The 20,754-nt window shown below is 47.1% G+C and overlaps 1 protein-coding gene across 2 annotated transcripts in view; it reads right to left on the bottom strand.

The window, feature by feature from the left end:
* AGR3 (anterior gradient 3, protein disulphide isomerase family member) overlaps window positions 1–20,754 on the bottom strand; it is a 42,643-nt gene that overhangs the window by 6,988 nt on the left and 14,901 nt on the right. For both annotated transcript variants that reach the window (XM_044293844.1, XM_044293845.1), the window contains exons 2-4: window positions 17,438–17,575; window positions 17,294–17,357; window positions 13,366–13,418 (exon numbers count right to left, since the gene is read on the bottom strand). In XM_044293844.1, coding sequence (XP_044149779.1) covers window positions 13,366–13,418; window positions 17,294–17,357; window positions 17,438–17,543 — 223 coding nt within the window. In that variant the 5' untranslated portion in view covers window positions 17,544–17,575. The remainder of the gene's footprint in view (window positions 1–13,365; window positions 13,419–17,293; window positions 17,358–17,437; window positions 17,576–20,754) is intronic.

The raw sequence follows: 20,754 nt of genomic DNA, 5'->3' as shown, positions 1-20,754 counted from the left end.
CGCGGACGTGGACATGGTCGTGGTGGTGTTAGTGGACCCTCTGGTGCTGGGAGAGGACGTGGCCGTTCTGCCACATCCACACGTCCTAGTGTACCAACTACCTCAGGTCCCAGTAGCCGCCAGAATTTACAGCGATATATGGTGGGGCCCAATGCCGTTCTAAGGATGGTAAGGCCTGAGCAGGTACAGGCATTAGTCAATTGGGTGGCCGACAGTGGATCCAGCACGTTCACATTATCTCCCACCCAGTCTTCTGCAGAAAGCGCACAGATGGCGCCTGAAAACCAACCCCATCAGTCTGTCACATCACCCCCATGCATACCAGGGAAACTGTCTCAGCCTCAAGTTATGCAGCAGTCTCTTATGCTGTTTGAAGACTCCGCTGGCAGGGTTTCCCAAGGGCATCCACCTAGCCCTTCCCCAGCGGTGAAAGACATAGAATGCACTGACGCACAACCACTTATGTTTCCTGATGATGAGGACATGGGAATACCACCTCAGCATGTCTCTGATGATGACGAAACACAGGTGCCAACTGCTGCGTCTTTCTGCAGTGTGCAGACTGAACAGGAGGTCAGGGATCAAGACTGGGTGGAAGACGATGCAGGGGACGATGAGGTCCTAGACCCCACATGGAATGAAGGTCGTGCCACTGACTTTCACAGTTCGGAGGAAGAGGCAGTGGTGAGACCGAGCCAACAGCGTAGCAAAAGAGGGAGCAGTGGGCAAAAGCAGAACACCCGCCGCCAAGAGACTCCGCCTGCTACTGACCGCCGCCATCTGGGACCGAGCACCCCAAAGGCAGCTTCAAGGAGTTCCCTGGCATGGCACTTCTTCAAACAATGTGCTGACGACAAGACCCGAGTGGTTTGCACGCTGTGCCATCAGAGCCTGAAGCGAGGCATTAACGTTCTGAACCTGAGCACAACCTGCATGACCAGGCACCTGCATGCAAAGCATGAACTGCAGTGGAGTAAACACCTTAAAACCAAGGAAGTCACTCAGGCTCCCCCTGCTACCTCTTCTGCTGCTGCCGCCTCGGCCTATTCTGCTGCTGCCGCCTCGGCCTCTTCCTCCGCCTCTGGAGGAACGTTGGCACCTGCCGCCCAGCAAACAGGGGATGTACCACCAACACCACCACCACCACCTCCGTCACCAAGCGTCTCAACCATGTCACACGCCAGCGTTCAGCTCTCCATCTCACAAACATTTGATAGAAAGCGTAAATTCCCACCTAGCCACCCTCGATCCCTGGCCCTGAATGCCAGCATTTCTAAACTACTGGCCTATGAAATGCTGTCATTTAGGCTGGTGGACACAGACAGCTTCAAACAGCTCATGTCGCTTGCTGTCCCACAGTATGTTGTTCCCAGCCGGCACTACTTCTCCAAGAGAGCCGTGCCTTCCCTGCACAACCAAGTATCCGATAAAATCAAGTGTGCACTGCGCAACGCCATCTGTAGCAAGGTCCACCTAACCACAGATACGTGGACCAGTAAGCACGGCCAGGGACGCTATATCTCCCTAACTGCACACTGGGTAAATGTAGTGGCAGCTGGGCCCCAGGCGGAGAGCTGTTTGGCGCACGTCCTGCCGCCGCCAAGGATCGCAGGGCAACATTCTTTGCCTCCTGTTGCCACCTCCTCCTTCTCGGCTTCCTCCTCCTCTTCTTCCACCTGCTCATCCAGTCAGCCACACACCTTCACCACCAACTTCAGCACAGCCCGGGGTAAACGTCAGCAGGCCATTCTGAAACTCATATGTTTGGGGGACAGGCCCCACACCGCACAGGAGTTGTGGCGGGGTATTGAACAACAGACCGACGAGTGGTTGCTGCCGGTGAGCCTCAAGCCCGGCCTGGTGGTGTGTGATAATGGGCGAAATCTCGTTGCAGCTCTGGGACTAGCCAATTTGACGCACATCCCTTGCTTGGCGCATGTGCTGAATTTGGTGGTGCAGAAGTTCATTCACAACTACCCCGACATGTCAGAGCTGCTGCATAAAGTGCGGGCCGTCTGTTCGCGCTTCCGGCGTTCACATCCTGCCGCTGCTCGCCTGTCTGCGCTACAGCGTAACTTCGGCCTTCCCGCTCACCGCCTCATATGCGACGTGCCCACCAGGTGGAACTCCACCTTGCACATGCTGGACAGACTGTGCGAGCAGCAGCAGGCCATAGTGGAGTTTCAGCTGCAGCACGCACGGGTCAGTCGCACTACAGAACAGCACCACTTCACCACCAATGACTGGGCCTCCATGCGAGACCTGTGTGCCCTGTTGCGCTGTTTCGAGTACTCCACCAACATGGCCAGTGGCGATGACACCGTTATCAGCGTACAATACCACTTCTATGTCTCCTTGAGAAAACACTTAGGGCGATGATGGAACAGGAGGTGGCCCAGGAGGAGGAGGAGGAGGATGAGGAAGAGGGGTCATTTTTAGCACTTTCAGGCCAGTCTCTTCGAAGTGACTCAGAGGGAGGTTTTTTGCAACAGCAGAGGCCAGGTACAAATGTGGCCAGCCAGGGCCCACTACTGGAGGACGAGGAGGACGAGGATGAGGAGGAGGTGGAGGAGGATGAGGATGAAGCATGGTCACAGCGGGGTGGCACCCAACGCAGCTCGGGTCCATCACTGGTGCGTGGCTGGGGGGAAAGGCAGGACGATGACGATACGCCTCCCACAGAGGACAGCTTGTCCTTACCCCTGGGCAGCCTGGCACACATGAGCGACTACATGCTGCAGTGCCTGCGCAACGACAGCAGAGTTGCCCACATTTTAACCTGTGCGGACTACTGGGTTGCCACCCTGCTGGATCCACGGTACAAAGACAATGTGCCCACCTTACTTCCTGCACTGGAGCGTGATAGGAAGATGCGCGAGTACAAGCGCACGTTGGTAGACGCGCTACTGAGAGCATTCCCAAATGTCACAGGGGAACAAGTGGAAGCCCAAGGCCAAGGCAGAGGAGGAGCAAGAGGTCGCCAAGGCAGCTGTGTCACGGCCAGCTCCTCTGAGGGCAGGGTTAGCATGGCAGAGATGTGGAAAACTTTTGTCAACACGCCACAGCTAACTGCACCACCACCTGATACGCAACGTGTTAGCAGGAGGCAACATTTCACTAACATGGTGGAACAGTACGTGTGCACACCCCTCCACGTACTGACTGATGGTTCGGCCCCATTCAACTTCTGGGTCTCTAAATTGTCCACGTGGCCAGAGCTAGCCTTTTATGCCTTGGAGGTGCTGGCCTGCCCGGCAGCCAGCGTTTTGTCTGAACGTGTATTCAGCACGGCAGGGGGCGTCATTACAGACAAACGCAGCCGCCTGTCTACAGCCAATGTGGACAAGCTGACGTTCATAAAAATGAACCAGGCATGGATCCCACAGGACCTGTCCGTCCCTTGTCCAGATTAGACATTAACTACCTCCCCATAACCATATATTATTGGACTCCAGGGCACTTCCTCATTCAATCCTATTTTTATTTTCATTTTACCATTATATTGCGATGCTACCCAAAGTTGAATGAACCTCTCCTCTGCCTGTGTGCTAGGCCTAAATATATGCCAATGGACTGTTGCAGTGGTGGCTGACATGAAGCCTGATTCTCTGCTATGACATGCAGACTAATTCTCTGCTGACATGAAGCCAGATTGTCTGTTACGGGACCTCTCTCCTCTGCCTGGGTGCTGGGCCTAAATTTATGACAATGGACTGTTGCAGTGGTGGCTGACGTGAAGCCTGATTCTCTGCTATGACATGCAGACTGATTCTCTGCTGACATGAAGCCAGATCCTCTGTTACGGGACCTCTCTCCTCTGCCTGGGTGCTGGGCCTAAATTTATGACAATGGACTGTTGCAGTGGTGGCTGACGTGAAGCCTCATTCTCTGCTATGACATGCAGACTGATTCTCTGCTGACATGAAGCCAGATCCTCTTTTACGGGACCTCTCTCCTCTGCCTGGGTGCTGGGCCTAAATTTATGACAATGGACTGTTGCAGTGGTGGCTGACGTGAAGCCTGATTCTCTGCTATGACATGCAGACTGATTCTCTGCTGACATGAAGCCAGATCCTCTTTTACGGGACCTCTCTCCTCTGCCTGGGTGCTGGGCCTAAATTTATGACAATGGACTGTTGCAGTGGTGGCTGACGTGAAGCCTCATTCTCTGCTATGACATGCAGACTGATTCTCTGCTGACATGAAGCCAGATCCTCTGTTACGGGACCTCTCTCCTCTGCCTGGGTGCTGGGCCTGAATATATGCCAATGGACTGTTGCAGTGGTGGGTGACGTGAAGCCTCATTCTCTGCTATGACATGCAGACTAATTCTCTGCTGACATGAAGCCAGATTGTCTGTTACGGGACCTCTCTCCTCTGCCTGTGTGTGTGCTGGGCCTAAATATATGCCAATGGACTGTTGCAGTGGTGGCTGACGTGAAGCCTCATTCTCTGCTATGACATGCAGACTGATTCTCTGCTGACATGAAGCCAGATCCTCTGTTACGGGACCTCTCTCCTCTGCCTGGGTGCTGGGCCTAAATTTATGACAATGGACTGTTGCAGTGGTGGCTGACGTGAAGCCTGATTCTCTGCTATGACATGCAGACTGATTCTCTGCTGTCATGAAGCCAGATTGTCTGTTACGGGACCTTTCTCCTCTACCTGGGTTCTGGGCCTAAATTTATGAAAATTGACTCTTACAGTGGTGGGTGACGTGAAGCCTGATTCTCTGCTATGATATGAAGACTGATTCTCTGCTGACATGAAGCCAGATTGTCTGTTACGGGACCTTTCTCCTCTGCCTGGGTTCTGGGCCTAAATTTATGAAAATTGACTCTTACAGTGGTGGGTGACGTGAAGCCTGATTCTCTGCTATGATATGAAGACTGATTCTCTGCTGACATGAAGCCAGATTGTCTGTTACGGGACCTTTCTCCTCTGCCTGGGTTCTGGGCCTAAATTTATGAAAATTGACTCTTACAGTGGTGGGTGACGTGAAGCCTGATTCTCTGTTATGATATGAAGACTGATTCTCTGCTGACATGAAGCCAGATTCTCTGTTACGGGACCTCTCTCCTCTGCCTGGGTGCTGGGCCTAAATTTATGACAATGGACTGTTGCAGTGGTGGCTGACGTGAAGCCTGATTCTCTGCTATGACATGCAGACTGATTCTCTGCTGACATGAAGCCAGATTCTCTGTTACGGGACCTCTCTCCTCTGCCTGTGTGTGTGCTGGGCCTAAATATATGCCAATGGACTGTTGCAGTGGTGGCTGACGTGAAGCCTCATTCTCTGCTATGACATGCAGACTAATTCTCTGCTGACATGAAGACAGATTCTCTGTTACGGGACCTCTCTCCTCTGCCTGGGTGCCGGGGCCTAAATATCTGAGAATGGACTGTTCCAGTGGTGGGTGACGGGAAGCCAGATTCTCTGCTATGGAACCTCTCTCCAATTGATTTTGGTTAATTTTTATTTATTTAATTTTTATTTTAATTCATTTCCCTATCCACATTTGTTTGCAGGGGATTTACCTACATGTTGCTGCCTTTTGCAGCCCTCTAGCTCTTTCCTGGGCTGTTTTACAGCCTTTTTAGTGCCGAAAAGTTCGGGTCCCCATTGACTTCAATGGGGTTCGGGTTCGGGACGAAGTTCGGATCGGGTTCGGATCCCGAACCCGAACATTTCCGGGATGTTCGGCCGAACTTCTCGAACCCGAACATCCAGGTGTTCGCTCAACTCTAATTATTATCAATCGTCATTACCTCCATTGTCATTAATGTACATTGTTCTTTATATTTCTTTATATTGCTGCTATTTTTTACATTTTAGAGTATTGATGTTGAATGTCCTAAATTAACATATATTGTGGTCCATATCCTATTGCAATTTTATTCTATTTTTATCATAATATTCACTAATTAAAGCATTTGACCTCATATCCTAGGTGTGCCCAGCCTCTCTATCTATAATACTATTGCTTTCTCTTTCTTTACTGTGACCAATAGCAGCAAAGAAAAAATACAAATCATATAAGTTACCAAGGCAACCAGGGCCCTCCCCCATATGACCCAGTATAATAGCTCTGGATCCCAAAGACTCTTCCTCTTTCTTTGATGGTGACTCTCCACTTGAAAACTGAACATTCCAACTTGAAAGCCCCTCCGTTACAGGGGCTGAAACAGGATCCACGTGCCTAACCACACACCACTTAGTCCAAGATTTCCAGGCCACACGATAGGATCGTCTGGTTCCGGGAGCCCATGCGTCTTCCGACAGACGTCTAGTTGAGTCCGAAATTGCTGAGACGTGCCAGGGTTCCCCGAGACTCTGCAGGCTAGGAGCTGCAGGGATTCCTCTAGTATGAGGGGATGTTGTAGACCCGAAGGATCTAATAGGAGGTCTGGTAACATTGGGAGAAGCAGGGGATACTGTATCAGGCATTCCAATAGCTGAGGAAACCAAGATTGGGTGGACCAGAACGGGACAATCAGTACTAGTTCGGCCCTCTGTTGGCGAACCTGAGCCAAGACTCAGGGAATCAGAGCAAATGGTGGGAAGGTATACATGAGATGTCCCAACCAGTCTTGCAAAAAGGCGTCTATCGCTTCTGTGTCCGGATCCGGACGCCAGCTGTAGAAACGGAGAAGCTGAGTGTTCAAGCGGGACGCGAAGAGGTCCAAATAGAAGGGTCCCCAAAGGGAGGATATGGAAGAGAATACCGTCGTGTCTAGCCTCCAATCGCTGGAGTCGGAGAGAAAACGTAAACTCCAGTCCGCGTGGGTGTTGTGGAGGCCGGGCAGATATTCCGCAACTACGGTGATGTCCCTGGAAAGGCAGAAGGTCCAAAACTCCCGAGCCAGATGGGACAGGGTCGTCGAATGCGTGCCTCCCATGGCGTTGACGTAGTGAACTGCTGAAATGTTGTCCATCCGCAGCTTGATGCAGGTCCTGGCCAACCCATTTGCAAAACTGCGAATCGCGAAAGTACCCGCGAGAAGTTCCAGAGCGTTGATGTGTAGGGTAGATTCCTCCACAGACCAGCGTCCTCCGGTGGTCACTCCGTTGCAGTAAGCTCCCCATCTCAGCAGGCTTGCATCCAAGTCGATCGTAAAATCCGGATGAGGGCGGAAAATCGCCTTGCCATTCCCGGCCTCCAAATTGTGGATCCACCAAGTTAACCCGTCCCTGGCTTCCCTGTCCAGGGTGATCAAGTCCGTATAAGAGAGACCCGCTTGAAGGTGGGCGATCTTGAGGCGTTGCATGGTACGGTACTGTAGGGAGGCTGGAAAAACCGCCTGGATAGAAGCCGAGAGCAGGCCTATGATACGGGCCAGTTGACGTAGTGAAACTTGCGGGAGGCTCGGATCTTGGAAGACGGGAGGCTGAGCGTCTCTGTATTCGAGCCTATCGTGAAGCCCAAAAATTCCATCTCCTGTGCCGGAGTTAGGCAGGATTTCTCCAGGTAGGAACCCTAGACGGGACAAGGGGTCCATAGTCCAGTCTAAGTGCGTCAGTAGGGTTGCTCGGTCTTGAGCCATTAGGAGGATATTATCTAGATAGATAATTAGATGGATCCCTCAGCTGCGGAGACAGGAGACAACAGGATGTAGCAACTTTGTAAAGGCCCAAGGAGCTGAGGAAAACCCGAACGGAAGACATGTAAATCGCTATATCTCCTTGTCCCAACGGAAACTAAGGAGATCCCTGGATGCTTCGGATACTGGGACCGTTAGATAGGCATCCTTCAAGTCTAACTTGACCATCCAATCGCCTTGAAGGAGCATGTCCCTCAGGAGGTGAATAGCCTCCATTTTGAAATGGCGACAACGGACGAAGGTGTTTAGCGGCCGAAGGTTGATAACAGGGCGCATCTGGCCCCCTTTTTTGGCCACTAGAAACATATTGCTGAGAACTCCCTCGGAAGAGGATGGGGCCGGTTCTATAGCGCCTTTCAGGGAAAGGGCCAGTAATTCTTTGTGCAAAAGAAGATGTTTTGGTGTTGGGAGGTAGTAAGGTACAGGAGGGGGAATGTAAATACGAGAGTTGACTAGCTCTATCTGGAAACCCTGGATGGTCGAAAGAACCCATGGGTCTGAGGTAATTGTTGACCAAATGTGGGAAAAACTACGGAGCTTGCCCCCTACCCAAGTAATTGAAGAAAGGGACGGGGTTGGTAGACTTACCAAATGGGCGTCTTGAAGTTGAAAAACCTCTGGCTCCTCTGGATCTCCAAGCAGGACCGCGGGTGGGGAAAAAGGCAGACGGCTGTCTGGTTTCCTGGTTCGGATCACGGTACAATAAGGAGCCTCGACCCGATCCGCGGGTCTGGAATAATGATCGGCCGGACAGGCGGCCCCTAGAGCTGCCGGCCCTGGTGGAGACCCGTCCCTGAAAAACGCGCCTCATAGACGTTTGGGCTTTGTCTAAGGCTGTAAAAGCTCCAACAAAACGGGAGAGGTCCTTTATAAAAGAATCCCCAAATAGGAGGCCCTGGGCGTCCTTCCCTGCCTCCGTCAATGCCAAATTTGAGAGTTTAGGCTCAATCTTAAAGAGTATGGCTTTCCTTCTTTCAATAGAAAGAGAGGTGTTGATATTGCCTGTGATACAGACAGCACGCTGCACCCATCCAGGGAGTTCTTCCGGGTCTACCAGGGTGTTTTGAGCCTTAGCGGACTCAGCCAGCTCAAAAATCTTTGTCAGGGGGCCTAATATATCTAGAACCTTGTCTTGACAAGCTTTTAAGGCCGATTCAAGCCCTTTGCGGGGATTCCATCCCGACTTAGATAAATATTGGGTCATTTTCGGGTCCACGACTGGGGTCTCACAGACCTTATTTGGAACAATTGGTCTGGGGCATTCAGCCCTTAACTTGTTTCTTGACTCTATACTAAGAGGTTGGCGAATTTGGGCCTCCAAGTATCTGGTAACATGGTCAGATGGAAGCCACTCCGCGGACCTCGGATGGTGGAGAGCATCCGGGTCAAAGAGCGGTTCACCAGAAGGGTCTAGGACGGCCGAAGAGGGTTTCGAAGGAACCGTCAGCATTAGTGGTAAGGGATATGGCCGGGGTAGTAGATGGCCCCTGGGGGTCCATATCTAAAAGGTCCAAACCTTCCTCTTATGCACTGTGGGAAGATTTTTCCTGAGCCTCCTCATCCGAACCGTGATCAGATTCTGAATCGGTGTCATGCTGCGCTCTGGCGCATTTCCAGTGCCTCGCCTTTTCTGCCTGGCGGGCGTAGGCTCTTTTGCGCGAACGCAGTGCGCTATCTTGGGTGGCAGGTATCTCACCTATGTTAATAATTCTGGAGGCTGGTACATCAGGGGCGGCCGCCCGTGAACTAGAGGGTACAGGATGGCTACTGGCCTTTGAGGACGGATTATTTGACAAAAATGCTTCAGAAATGGAGTGAGAGATGGCAGTAGCCATGGACCCCATAGCTGATTGAATGGCCATAGCTACAGAGCGCTGAATTGCCAGCGCCTGTTCATCAGTCTGTGCAGAGGTAGACTCCTGGACAAGTGATAACTGCTCCATGTCCTCAGGAGTGGGGGGGGGGGGTGCCGATTGTGGTCAGACATGCTGACAGCACCAAAAGGGAGTACTAAGCCTTATTTATATATATATGTCCTGGGACTTGAACTTATATATTAACGTCAGGTCACTAAATCACTGGGCTATAGCCTTACCACTGGGGAGAAGACAACCTATTGGCCGGCAGCAAAAAACTCACAGGGGGGGGGAGCAGAAAAAATGGACACGGACGCTGCACCAGAAAAAGACCACCAGACTAGCTGCAAGCACAGCAAGGGCAAGAGCGAGATCTCGCGATACTGTGGGCAAAAGCGTGCAAGATCTCGCGAGAACAATGAGAAAACGCGCGAACCCAGCCGGGAGAAGGAGAGGGAGGAGAAGGACAGGACCGGTAATGGCGGCCCAAGTCCCGCGAGACTACGGCTGCCCGGCAGACGCGCACAGGAGAGCACCTCAGAGCTGAGGTAAAGGATAGGAGAAAACGGCGTAGAGGGAGAGCAAAACAATGGGGGACAAACGGGCAGGAGCGGGACAACCTGTAAAAAAATGTAAATGGGAAGAAAACCCACAGACCGAAATATAAATATACTAAATATATAAATTCAGAAACACAGAACCTATAGAGATAGGAGGGGAAATACTAAGTCCCCGATAATACCAAGTTCCCCAAATAATCTGCCCACATAATGGTACTTATCTGTGGACAGCAGCAGCAAAGAAAGAGGAAGAGTCTTTGGGATCCAGAGCTATTATACTGGGTCATATGGGGGAGGGCCCTGGTTGCCTTGGTAACTTGTTTGATTTGTATTTTTTCTTTGCTGCTATTGGTCACAGTAAAGAAAGAGAAAGCAATAGGAGCCTCCGTGTCATGTAATAAAATGAACATTTGACAGCTTATTTATCAATATCATCTGCAGGTGAGTAACTTTCTAACTAGGGATCAATAATGTCATGTGCCTCCAGCCTGCATTATACTCCAGAGCTGCATTCACAATTCTACAGGCTCCAGAGCTGAAATATCTGCTTGATCACCGCGCTTGCATTGGTGATTTGCATTCTGAGAAGTGTTTTCTTTGCACTGATGATGGAAAAAGTAACTGCCCACCCCTGCACAAGCTGGGCTAAGCTGTAAGGGGGGTGTCCGATGACAAGCTTGGTGACTGTTTCCAATAACAACCAGCAGAATAGACACTATTAAAATAGCTCTGGAGTATAATACAGGATGTAACTCAGGATCAGTACAGGATAAGTAATGTAATGTATGTACACAGTGACTGCACCTGCAGAATAGTGAGTGCAGCTCTGGAATATAATACAGGATGTAACTCAGGATCAGTACAGGATAAGTAATATAATGTATGTACACAGTGACTCCACCAGCAGAATAGTGAGTGCAGCTCTGGAGTATAATACAGGATGTAACTCAGGATCAGTACAGGATAAGTAATGTATGTACACAGTGACTGCACCAGCAGAATAGTGAGTGCAGCTCTGGAGCATAGTACAGGATGTAACTCAGGATCAGTACAGGATAAGTAATATAATGTATGTACACAGTAACTCCACCAGCAGAATAGTGAGTGCAGCTCTGGAGTATAATACAGGATGTAACTCAGGATCAGTACAGGATAAGTAATGTATGTACACAGTGACTGCACCAGCAGAATAGAGAGTGCAGCTCTGGAGTATAATACAGGATGTAACTCAGGATCAGTACAGGATAAGTAATGTAATGTATGTACACAGTGACTGCACCAGCAGAATAGTGAGTGCAGCTCTGGAGTATAATACAGGATGTAACTCAGGATCAGCACAGGATAAGTAATGTATGTACACAGTGACTGCACCAGCAGAATAGCGAGTGCAGCTCTGGAGTATAATACAGGATGTAACTCAGGATCAGTACAGGATAAGTAATGTAATGTATGTACACAGTGACTGTACCAGCAGAATAGTGAGTGCAGCTCTGGAGTATAATACAGGATATAACTCAGGATCAGTACAGGATAAGTAATGTAATGTATGTACACAGTGACTGCACCAGCAGAATAGTGAGTGCAGCTCTGGAGTATAATACAGGATGTAACTCAGGATCAGTACAGGATAAGTAATGTAATGTATGTACACAGTGACTGCACCAGCAGAATAGTGAGTGCAGCTCTCGAGTATAATACAGGATGTAACTCAGGATCAGTACAGGATAAGTAATGTATGTACACAGTGACTGCACCAGCAGAATAGTGAGTGCAGCTCTGGAGTATAATACAGGATGTAACTCAGGATCAGTACAGGATAAGTAATGTAATGTATGTACACAGTGACTGCACCAGCAGAATAGTGAGTGCAGCTCTCGAGTATAATACAGGATGTAACTCAGGATCAGTACAGGATAAGTAATGTATGTACACAGTGACTCCACCAGCAGAATAGTGAGTGCAGCTCTGGAGTATAATGCATGATGTAACTCAGGATCAGTACAGGATAAGTAATGTATGTACACAGTGACTGCACCAGCAGAATAGTGAGTGCAGCTCTGGAGTATAATACAGGATGTAACTCAGGATCAGTACAGGATAAGTAATGTATGTACACAGTGACTGCACCAGCAGAATAGTGAGTGCAGCTCTGGAGTATAATGCATGATGTAACTCAGGATCAGTACAGGATAAGTAATGTATGCACACAGTGACTGCACCAGCAGAATAGTGAGTGCAGCTCTGGAGTATAATACAGGATGTAACTCAGGATCAGTACAGTATAAGTAATGTATGTACACAGTGACTGCACCAGCAGAATTGTGAGTGCAGCTCTGGAGTATAATACGGGATGTAACTCAGGATCAGTACAGGATAAGTAATGTATGTACACAGTGACTGCACCAGCAGAATAGTGAGTGCAGCTCTGGAGTATAATACAGGATGTAACTCAGGATCAGTACAGGATAAGTAATGTAATGTCTGTACACAGTGACTGCACCAGCAGAATAGTGAGTGCAGCTCTGGAGTATAATACAGGATGTAACTCAGGATCAGTACAGGATAAGTAATGTATGTACACAGTGACTGCACCAGCAGAATAGTGAGTGCAGCTCTGGAGTATAATACAGGATGTAACTCAGGATCAGTACAGGATAAGTAATGTATGTACACAGTGACTCCACCAGCAGAATAGTGAGTGCAGCTCTGGAGTATAATGCATGATGTAACTCAGGATCAGTACAGGATAAGTAATGTAATGTATGTACACAGTGACTGCACCAGCAGAATAGTGAGTGCAGCTCTGGAGTATTATACAAGATGTAACTCAGGATCAGTACAGGATAAGTAATGTAAAGTATGTACACAGTGACTGCACCAGCAGAATAGTGAGTGCAGCTCTGGAGTATAATACTGGATGTAACTCAGGATCAGTACAGGATAAGTAATGTAATGTGCACAGTGACTGCACCAGCAGAATAGTGAGTGCAGCTCTGGAGTATAATACTGGATGTAACCCAGGATCAGTACAGGATAAGTAATGTAATGTATGTACACAGTGACTGCACCAGCAGAATAGTGAGTGCAGCTCTGCAGTATTACATAGGATGTAACTGAGGATCAGTACAGGATAAGTAATGTATTTATACACAGTATAAATGTGTAGGAAACAGACAGAGCGACAGCCGGGCCTGGTCTGCGAGAGTGCTTGTGATCTTGCTTAGCCTCAGCAGTGGGGTTTGCTAAAAAAAATGTGCTGTGCGGCCCAGTTATTCCTGGTTACGCCATTGTAAGTAATGTACACAGTGACTGCACTTTTCATGCTCATTTAGTGACACATCTTTTACCTTGACACTGCTGACAATCCTCCGAATGATGAATCACCATAAGAGGTTTTTTACTGCAAGAGAAGAGGACATTGAACTCCTCATTAATCTGTGCAGAATGTGCAGTAAATCTGTAAACACTTTGCTTGTCCAAAATATGTTTTTATCTTTTATTCTCTATTCACATCCAAAGCTGCGTTCAGGATTCTGTAGAATTCTGTTACCAGTGCAGTGACACAGAGGAAATCTGTTAGGTCTCATGACTGTCGATATGGTTTAAATTAATTGCTGTCTGTTTCCGAGGGCAACCAGCAGACTTTGGTAAGTGGATGTGGATGGAGAAAATGCCATGACATAACATAAAATCAGTACAAGATCAGTATACTTTGAAACTATTTTAACATTTTGTCTAGGGCTGAATTTTTTTTCTTTTTTCTTTTCTGCTTCTTATGCTGAATTTGGTATATCTCAGATCCACATATATGGAATATCCACACACACTAGGAGTGTATAGGATCTTGTCCAGTATACTGTACAATGCTATGTTTGGAGAAGATTCCACCTAATGGTCACAACTGGTACTGCAATCACATTTGTATTATGTTTAGTAATGTTCCGTCTTGTCACTACAGAACCCCCTCTGACCTCAGCATACTAATAGTTCAATTACTTATCCCCGATCCACAAGATGGGACTGTCGGCGACAGCAGAATACAGTGCTCGGCTTTCTCCAGCATTGCCATAGAGATAAGTGGAGTGGTAGTGTGTAGAGTTGACTGTTTCTCCATTCATATGGGGGAACACAGGACCCTCATTCTCATGACTTGAAGGGGTCCCTGTGGTTGGACTCCATAAACCAGGCACTGATCCCGTATGCGCTTCTTATCCCCTATTTGCTTCTACATGAAATGCTGCTTTCACGAGCAAGAGCCCTGGTGGTCTAGGGTAGTTGAGGGGTTAATGGTAACATCTCTGATGGGCTAAGCAATAATCTGGTTAACAGTAGAAATCCTGGTGGTCTGGAGAAGTGTAGGGATTAATGGTAAAACCATAGCTGAATATTAACATCCCTTGGGAAGGGGTCCATGATAACATCCGTGGTGGTCTTGGGTGGTAAAGGGGTTCATGATAAGGTGATGGTCTTGGGTGGTGAAGGGGTTCATAATAACATCTGTGGTGATCTTGGGTGGTGAAGGGGTTCATAATAACATCCGTGGGGGTCTTGGGTGGTGAAGGGGTTCATAATAACATCCATCCCTAGTGGCCTTGGGTTGTGAAGGGGTCATCTCCTTGTACAGACAGGGGTCTGTCTGTCCACTGTGCAGACGCTTTGATATAAGCAGCAACACAAGACATTTATACAGGATGATCGTGGCTGTGCAATGGGGTCCATTACGGCCCCCGAACCGATTCTTCTGAGGTTTCGGTCACTTTTCCATTAAAGCTTTTAAAATCAGTCGAATGTCGCCATCTAGTGGGTGAACTTTGAATAACACTACAGACACTGACAACATGAAAAGTTTCCAGTAACGCTAGGTGACAATACCAAAATTACTCGCATGCAGGGCCGGCTCCAGGCTCATGTGAGATCGGGGTTAGCACTCTGCCCTAAAAGTAAGCCGCAGCCTGTACTAGGCTTCTAGTCTTATTATTAGTATATCCCAGTTCAGGCCACTAGGTGGCAGCACTAAACTGGGAAATAGTGATTTCAATACAGAATAATAAGTTGCAATCTGATGAAAATTAATTTAAAAAGAGTAAAAATAAATAAATAAAAAAAAGGTTTGAAAATATAAAAAAAACTTAGAAAGTAAAATCACTCTACTTTCCCCAAAATAAAAATAAACAAAAAAGAATAACATTATGGGCATCGTCACATGCAAAAACACCCATACTATTAAAATAAAAAATAAAAAGTTAGCCCATATGGTGAAGGGTGTAACAGAAAAAATAAAGGCTGAATTGCCGTTTTTTCATCACTTTATCTCCCAAGAAAACTGAATAAAAAGTGATCAAGTCATACACACCCCAAAATGGTATTGTCAAAAAAGACAGATTTCCCCCAAATGAGCCCCCACACATCTCCGTAGACATAACTATAAAAAACTTTATGGGGGTCACTGGGGAGCAGGGGTTTTGTTAGGGTTACCACCTTTCCCTACAAAAAATAATAGTTACACAAATTAAAAAGGTTGGTGTGTCTATTTAAGTTTTCTTATGATTCTGGTGGGATTTAAACTCACAACCTTCTACATTCAAGTCAAGAACCTTAACCACTGGGCTATAGAGCTCCATGTTAACCTGCTGCAACTATATTATGGCTAAAAACCTCAGTAGTAGTTTCCCACATATTATGCATTCATATATATCAGAGGTATGATTTTATATATTCTTTTTTAGTAATTACACATTTATTTTGTGCCATACATTTTTTGACAATAAAAAAATAAAAATAAAATGATACTTCTGGGACGGGGAAGGAATTTAGAGGGTAGAGAATTGTTTAGAAAAATGTGAAAAAAATTAAATAAAATAAATAAAAAAGAATCAGGATGTATCTGTAATGAAAAATGTTATCTATGTTATGTATGCTACCCTATTGTAATGAATATATCTGTTATATCTCATGATTACAATAAGAAAAATAATTTTAAAAAAAATGACACTTCTGCTGTATAGCAATACCTAATAAATGAGACTACTATGAGGTTTTTCCTGTCACAGATTAGCATTGAGCTCAATAGCTCGGTGGTTAAGGTTCTTGCCTTTAATGTAGCAGGTTGTGAGTTCAAATCCCAGCGTTGCCATACTGACAATGCTTGGGGATACCCCCTTCATGGTCACAGCACTGACTCCATATATGGACATATCCATATATGGAGTCAGAGCAGGGACTCCTAAGCCAAGAAGAGTCCTGACTCTCCCCCACATGCCCTTGAGAAAGCTGCAAGGCAAAACTGCTTGGGCAGTATAAGTTTTATATGCTAAATACCAAGTTTTAATCTTGTGAGTACAATCAGATCCTACCCAGGGTGCGTGTCTTCTGCTTCCAATCTATATAGAGGGCTTTCCTGCTGCAGACAAACCGGCCAGGAGGAATAATAGAGGAACAATCCTGTATTGTATAGCTGGCTGCTCGGACTGCGCAGGGGTCACTGGAAACTTAAGACAGGACCCGATCTGGACAATTCATATGCGTGAATAGACCTCACCGGTCAAGTAATCAGGACTTCTTGCTCCAAGTCCGGCTATTATTGATGTCTGTTGTTTCTTGGTCCATTTCACAAGGACTTACTGGGACTTAAGAGAGCGCCATTTATGATTCTATACTGTTTTTGCTCTTCTTAATAATTTCAACAATGAAAAGTTCTGAAACCTTGTCATACACTTTCTATTCTCGAATATACCATATTTAAGACCTCCGCTTGCTGTCAACACAAATCTCTTCCCCTGGCTTGGACCCCAGTCTGATCGCTCTTACCTACAGTGATACATTGTAATGAACTCACAGCATCATGAGCGGAATTTCGTCAGGAAAGGTTCTCCGGCCTCTGAATGCAAATGTTTCCATTCACTGACAGCAAGCAGATGTCTTGAAAATGGTGAGAAATGGAGAGACTAAGTATATTCTAAATGTTCCCATTAAACTTTTAGAAAATGTATTTTCATGAAAAACTTCATCGTTTGAATATTACCCGACATGGCAGATGTAGCAGAGCTGGGTTTGCGACGTGGCACCGTGCGTGGTGATGTCACCTGTATAGCGCATATATTTCATGCTGCCTCAGTGAGTCATCATGGTGGACACACAATGCAGCGAGCTGAGGTTGGAGGGTCTCATTGCGGGGCCCCTGCCATCGACCTGTCTCCAAGTGAACGGTTCAAATCAAGTCGCCCCTTTAAGAAAATGCATATACAGTGATATAACAAACTCAGTGGCGCCCCCTACCTCTTTTTGGCATTGTACAATCCTTCTTCATAGGACGGCACCCAGGAGAGCTCATCTCCCCAACCTAGAAGAAAACGGGACATTGAGTCAGGCTTTTTTTTAACCCTGTATTTTCCTAACTGGAGACTTTTGAGGACACAGGACCTCTGGAGAGCATCCGTGGTGAGGGGATCTCCTTCTTCACCGCCACGGCCAAGTTAGAGGATAAGGTAATAAGGACCATCGACACCGCCAGCGTTGACATATACATTATGGCTCCTCGATTTTGCAGTCGGCGACCTCCTGTAATGAGAGAATCCTCCATCAGCGCAGCGATCTTATGGGGGCGGCCTGAACGCTGCGACTGTACTGATTATTACAGTCACTGGGATGTGGCTTGGAATTATTACTCTAGATATAATCAGCACAATAAAAGGGGTCTTCCAAAGTCTTAAAGGGATTGTCCATTTTCTGCTCAAATTTTAGAAATTCCGCACCCTGATGTGTAATGGGCATTAGACGCACTGAGAGGCTTTATCACCTACCTTAGACCCCCAGTGGCCTTCACCATTCAGGGTAAGGTAAGCCCTGGAGAGTTTTATCATTTCTTTTGGCATTTTGTGGACAACCCATTCAAAATGGAAAGGTCAACAAATTTATAATATACTTTGTGTTTCAGTTCCTTGCCGTTTGCAATAATTCTGCATGCTGTCAGTGAATGGGAACACTATTATCGACAGTAAACCTGTACACAGCGAAGCAGATGAAATGGTATCTATTCTAGACAATGCTCTGTGACTCCAGACTGAGACATTGTAGCAAAAAGATGTAATTGTATCAGCTGAGAGCAGGACTAGCTGTGGACAGGTTTAATACAAATAATAGTGTTTTCAATCACTGACTGCAAGCACAGATCTTGGAAATGAGATGGAAACAAATTGTGTTACAAAGTTGCAGAGCTTTTATATTATACCGTCATCTACATAACCCTAGAATTTCCCTTCAAGGTGTAAAGAGGCCCCTTTCACACGGGCGAGTATTCCGCGCGGATGCGATGCGTGAGTTGAACGCATTGCACCCGCACTGAATCCGGACCCATTCATTTCTATGGGGCTGTTCACATGAGCGGTGATTTTCACGCATCACTTATACGTTGCGTGAAAATCGCAGCATGCTCTATATTGTGCGTTTTTCACGTAACGCAGGCCCCATAGAAATGAATGGGGTTGCGTGAAAATCGCAAGCAAGTGCTAGGAGACCCGATCATTATTATTTTCCCTTATAACATGGTTATAAGTGAAAATAATAGCATTCTGAATACAGAATGCATAGTACAATAGCGCTGGAGGGGTTAAAAAAATAAAAATAAAATGTAACTCACCTTAGTCCACTTGATCGCGCTGCCCGGCATCTCGTCTGTCTCCTTTGCTGAACAGGACCTGTGGTGACATCTTTTACCATGGTGATGGATCATGTGATGACCGGAGTGACGTCACCACAGGTCCTGTTCCTGCAATGAATGCTCACCACAGGTCCTGTTCAGCAGAGGAGACAGAAGGAGATGCCGGCTACGCGATCAAGAGGACTAAGGTAAGTTAAAAATTATTTTTATTTTTTTTAACCCCTCCAGCGCTATTATACTCTGCATTCTGTATTCAGAATGCTATTATTTTCCCTTATAACCATGTTATAAGGGAAAATAATACAATCTACAGAACACCGATCCCAAGCCCGCATTACAATGTTTTGAACTTGCGCAGAAAAATCGTGGCCGTTCCCGCAACGCACCCGCACATTTTCCTGTTACCGAAGTTTCGGGTTCGTGCAGTGTTTTACAGTCTACCTAAGCCGCACAAACAGAGCACACTGATGAAAGGCAGGCCCATTGTGCCCGGTATTGGTAGTCCCACGGCCAATGTTAGTACATACATTGATGTGATACTGAGGCCATTTGTGGCAAGTCTACCATCTTTTGCCCGGGACACCATGGATGTCCTACAACGCCTGGAGGGTATTCAGTGTGATGAAGACACTTGGCTTGCTACCCTAGATGTGGAGGCCTTGTACAGCTCCATTCCACATGACACTGGTTGCTTAGCTGTAAGGGCCTTCCTTCAACAGAGGGGTGAACATCTGAATCAACACAATGCTTTTGTGATGGAACTATTGGACTTTGTCCTGAGTCACAATGTGTTCCTCTTTGACCGTCAAATTTTCCACCAGCTCAGGGGAGTTGCGATGGGCAGCTCTGTGCCCCTACTTACGCAAATCTCTGCCTGGGCTGGTGGGAAAGAGAGGTCGTCTTCAGTGAAGCTATGGAGCAGTACACGTTGTCGATATTAATCTGGATCAGATATATCAACGACGTGTTTATACTGTGGAAGGGGACCAAGGAGTGCTTCACCCAATTCATAGCCGAGCTTAACAACAATCAGCTAGGTTTGTTCTTTACGTCTGACATCAATGAGCGTGAAATCACGTTCCTAGATCTGACTGTTGCTGTGGGGACAGATGAGAAGATCACTACTAATCTGTTCCGCAAGCAGACTGCTGAGGTGGGATAGTGGCCATCCCCTAGCCCTCAGGAGTGGCATTCCCAAGGGCCAGTACCTGAGGGCCAGGAGAAACTGCTCAGACATGAGGGATTTCAAGGTGGCCGCAAATGATCTGAGGACACGGCTTATGCGTAGGGGCTACCCTCAGCAAACACTCAAAAGAGCATATCATCACTCCATGAGTGTTAGCCATGATCAATTACTGGTCCCCAAACAAAGGCCGCATAGTCAGAATACTCCAAGGATTATAGCCACGTACGATAAAGCGGAGAAACAGGTACGTGAGATCCTTCAGAGACATTGGCCTACTTTGCAGTCAGATCCTGATATTGGTGAGTTAGTGTCAGATCGTCCTCCCATCACATATCGGCGCAGTTCCAACATACGCGATCGTCTGGTTCACAGTACTTACCTACACCCAACACCTGACACATGGCTTAAAAATACACTAACTGGGACCTTTCCATGTGGAGCATCATTTGTGGGAATATCATGAAGGGGACATACTTCACTAGTCAAGTGACTAAGGAAAGATCATCATGGCGGTAATCCAGATGTGCTGAGGGTCCAGGGGATTGAACACATTGTTACATCCATTTGCGGAGGGGACATTGATGCGCCATTGCTCCGCAAAGAAACCAAATGGATCTTCAAGTTAGACACTGTATACCCCAAGGGATTAAATGAGGCAGTTTCATTTTCCTGCTTCATTTAAGAGACTATGGGTCAGTAGACATGGTCCATCACTTTGTTACCGCCAGATGTTCTGGTCGTCACATATGCAGAGTGTGTCTTGAATTATGTTATCATCTCGCATGATGCACGGGATGGAATTTTGCAGTTTGTTCCATTATATGGCTGTCTGTGGTGCTAATTGTTGCATTAAATGGTGTTACTTCTCCTATATCTGGCTTCCTTTATACATCA

Source organism: Bufo gargarizans, chromosome 5, assembly GCF_014858855.1.
Source record: "Bufo gargarizans isolate SCDJY-AF-19 chromosome 5, ASM1485885v1, whole genome shotgun sequence".
Lineage (NCBI taxonomy): Eukaryota > Metazoa > Chordata > Amphibia > Anura > Bufonidae > Bufo > Bufo gargarizans.
This window is presented reverse-complemented; position numbering and strand designations above follow the sequence as displayed.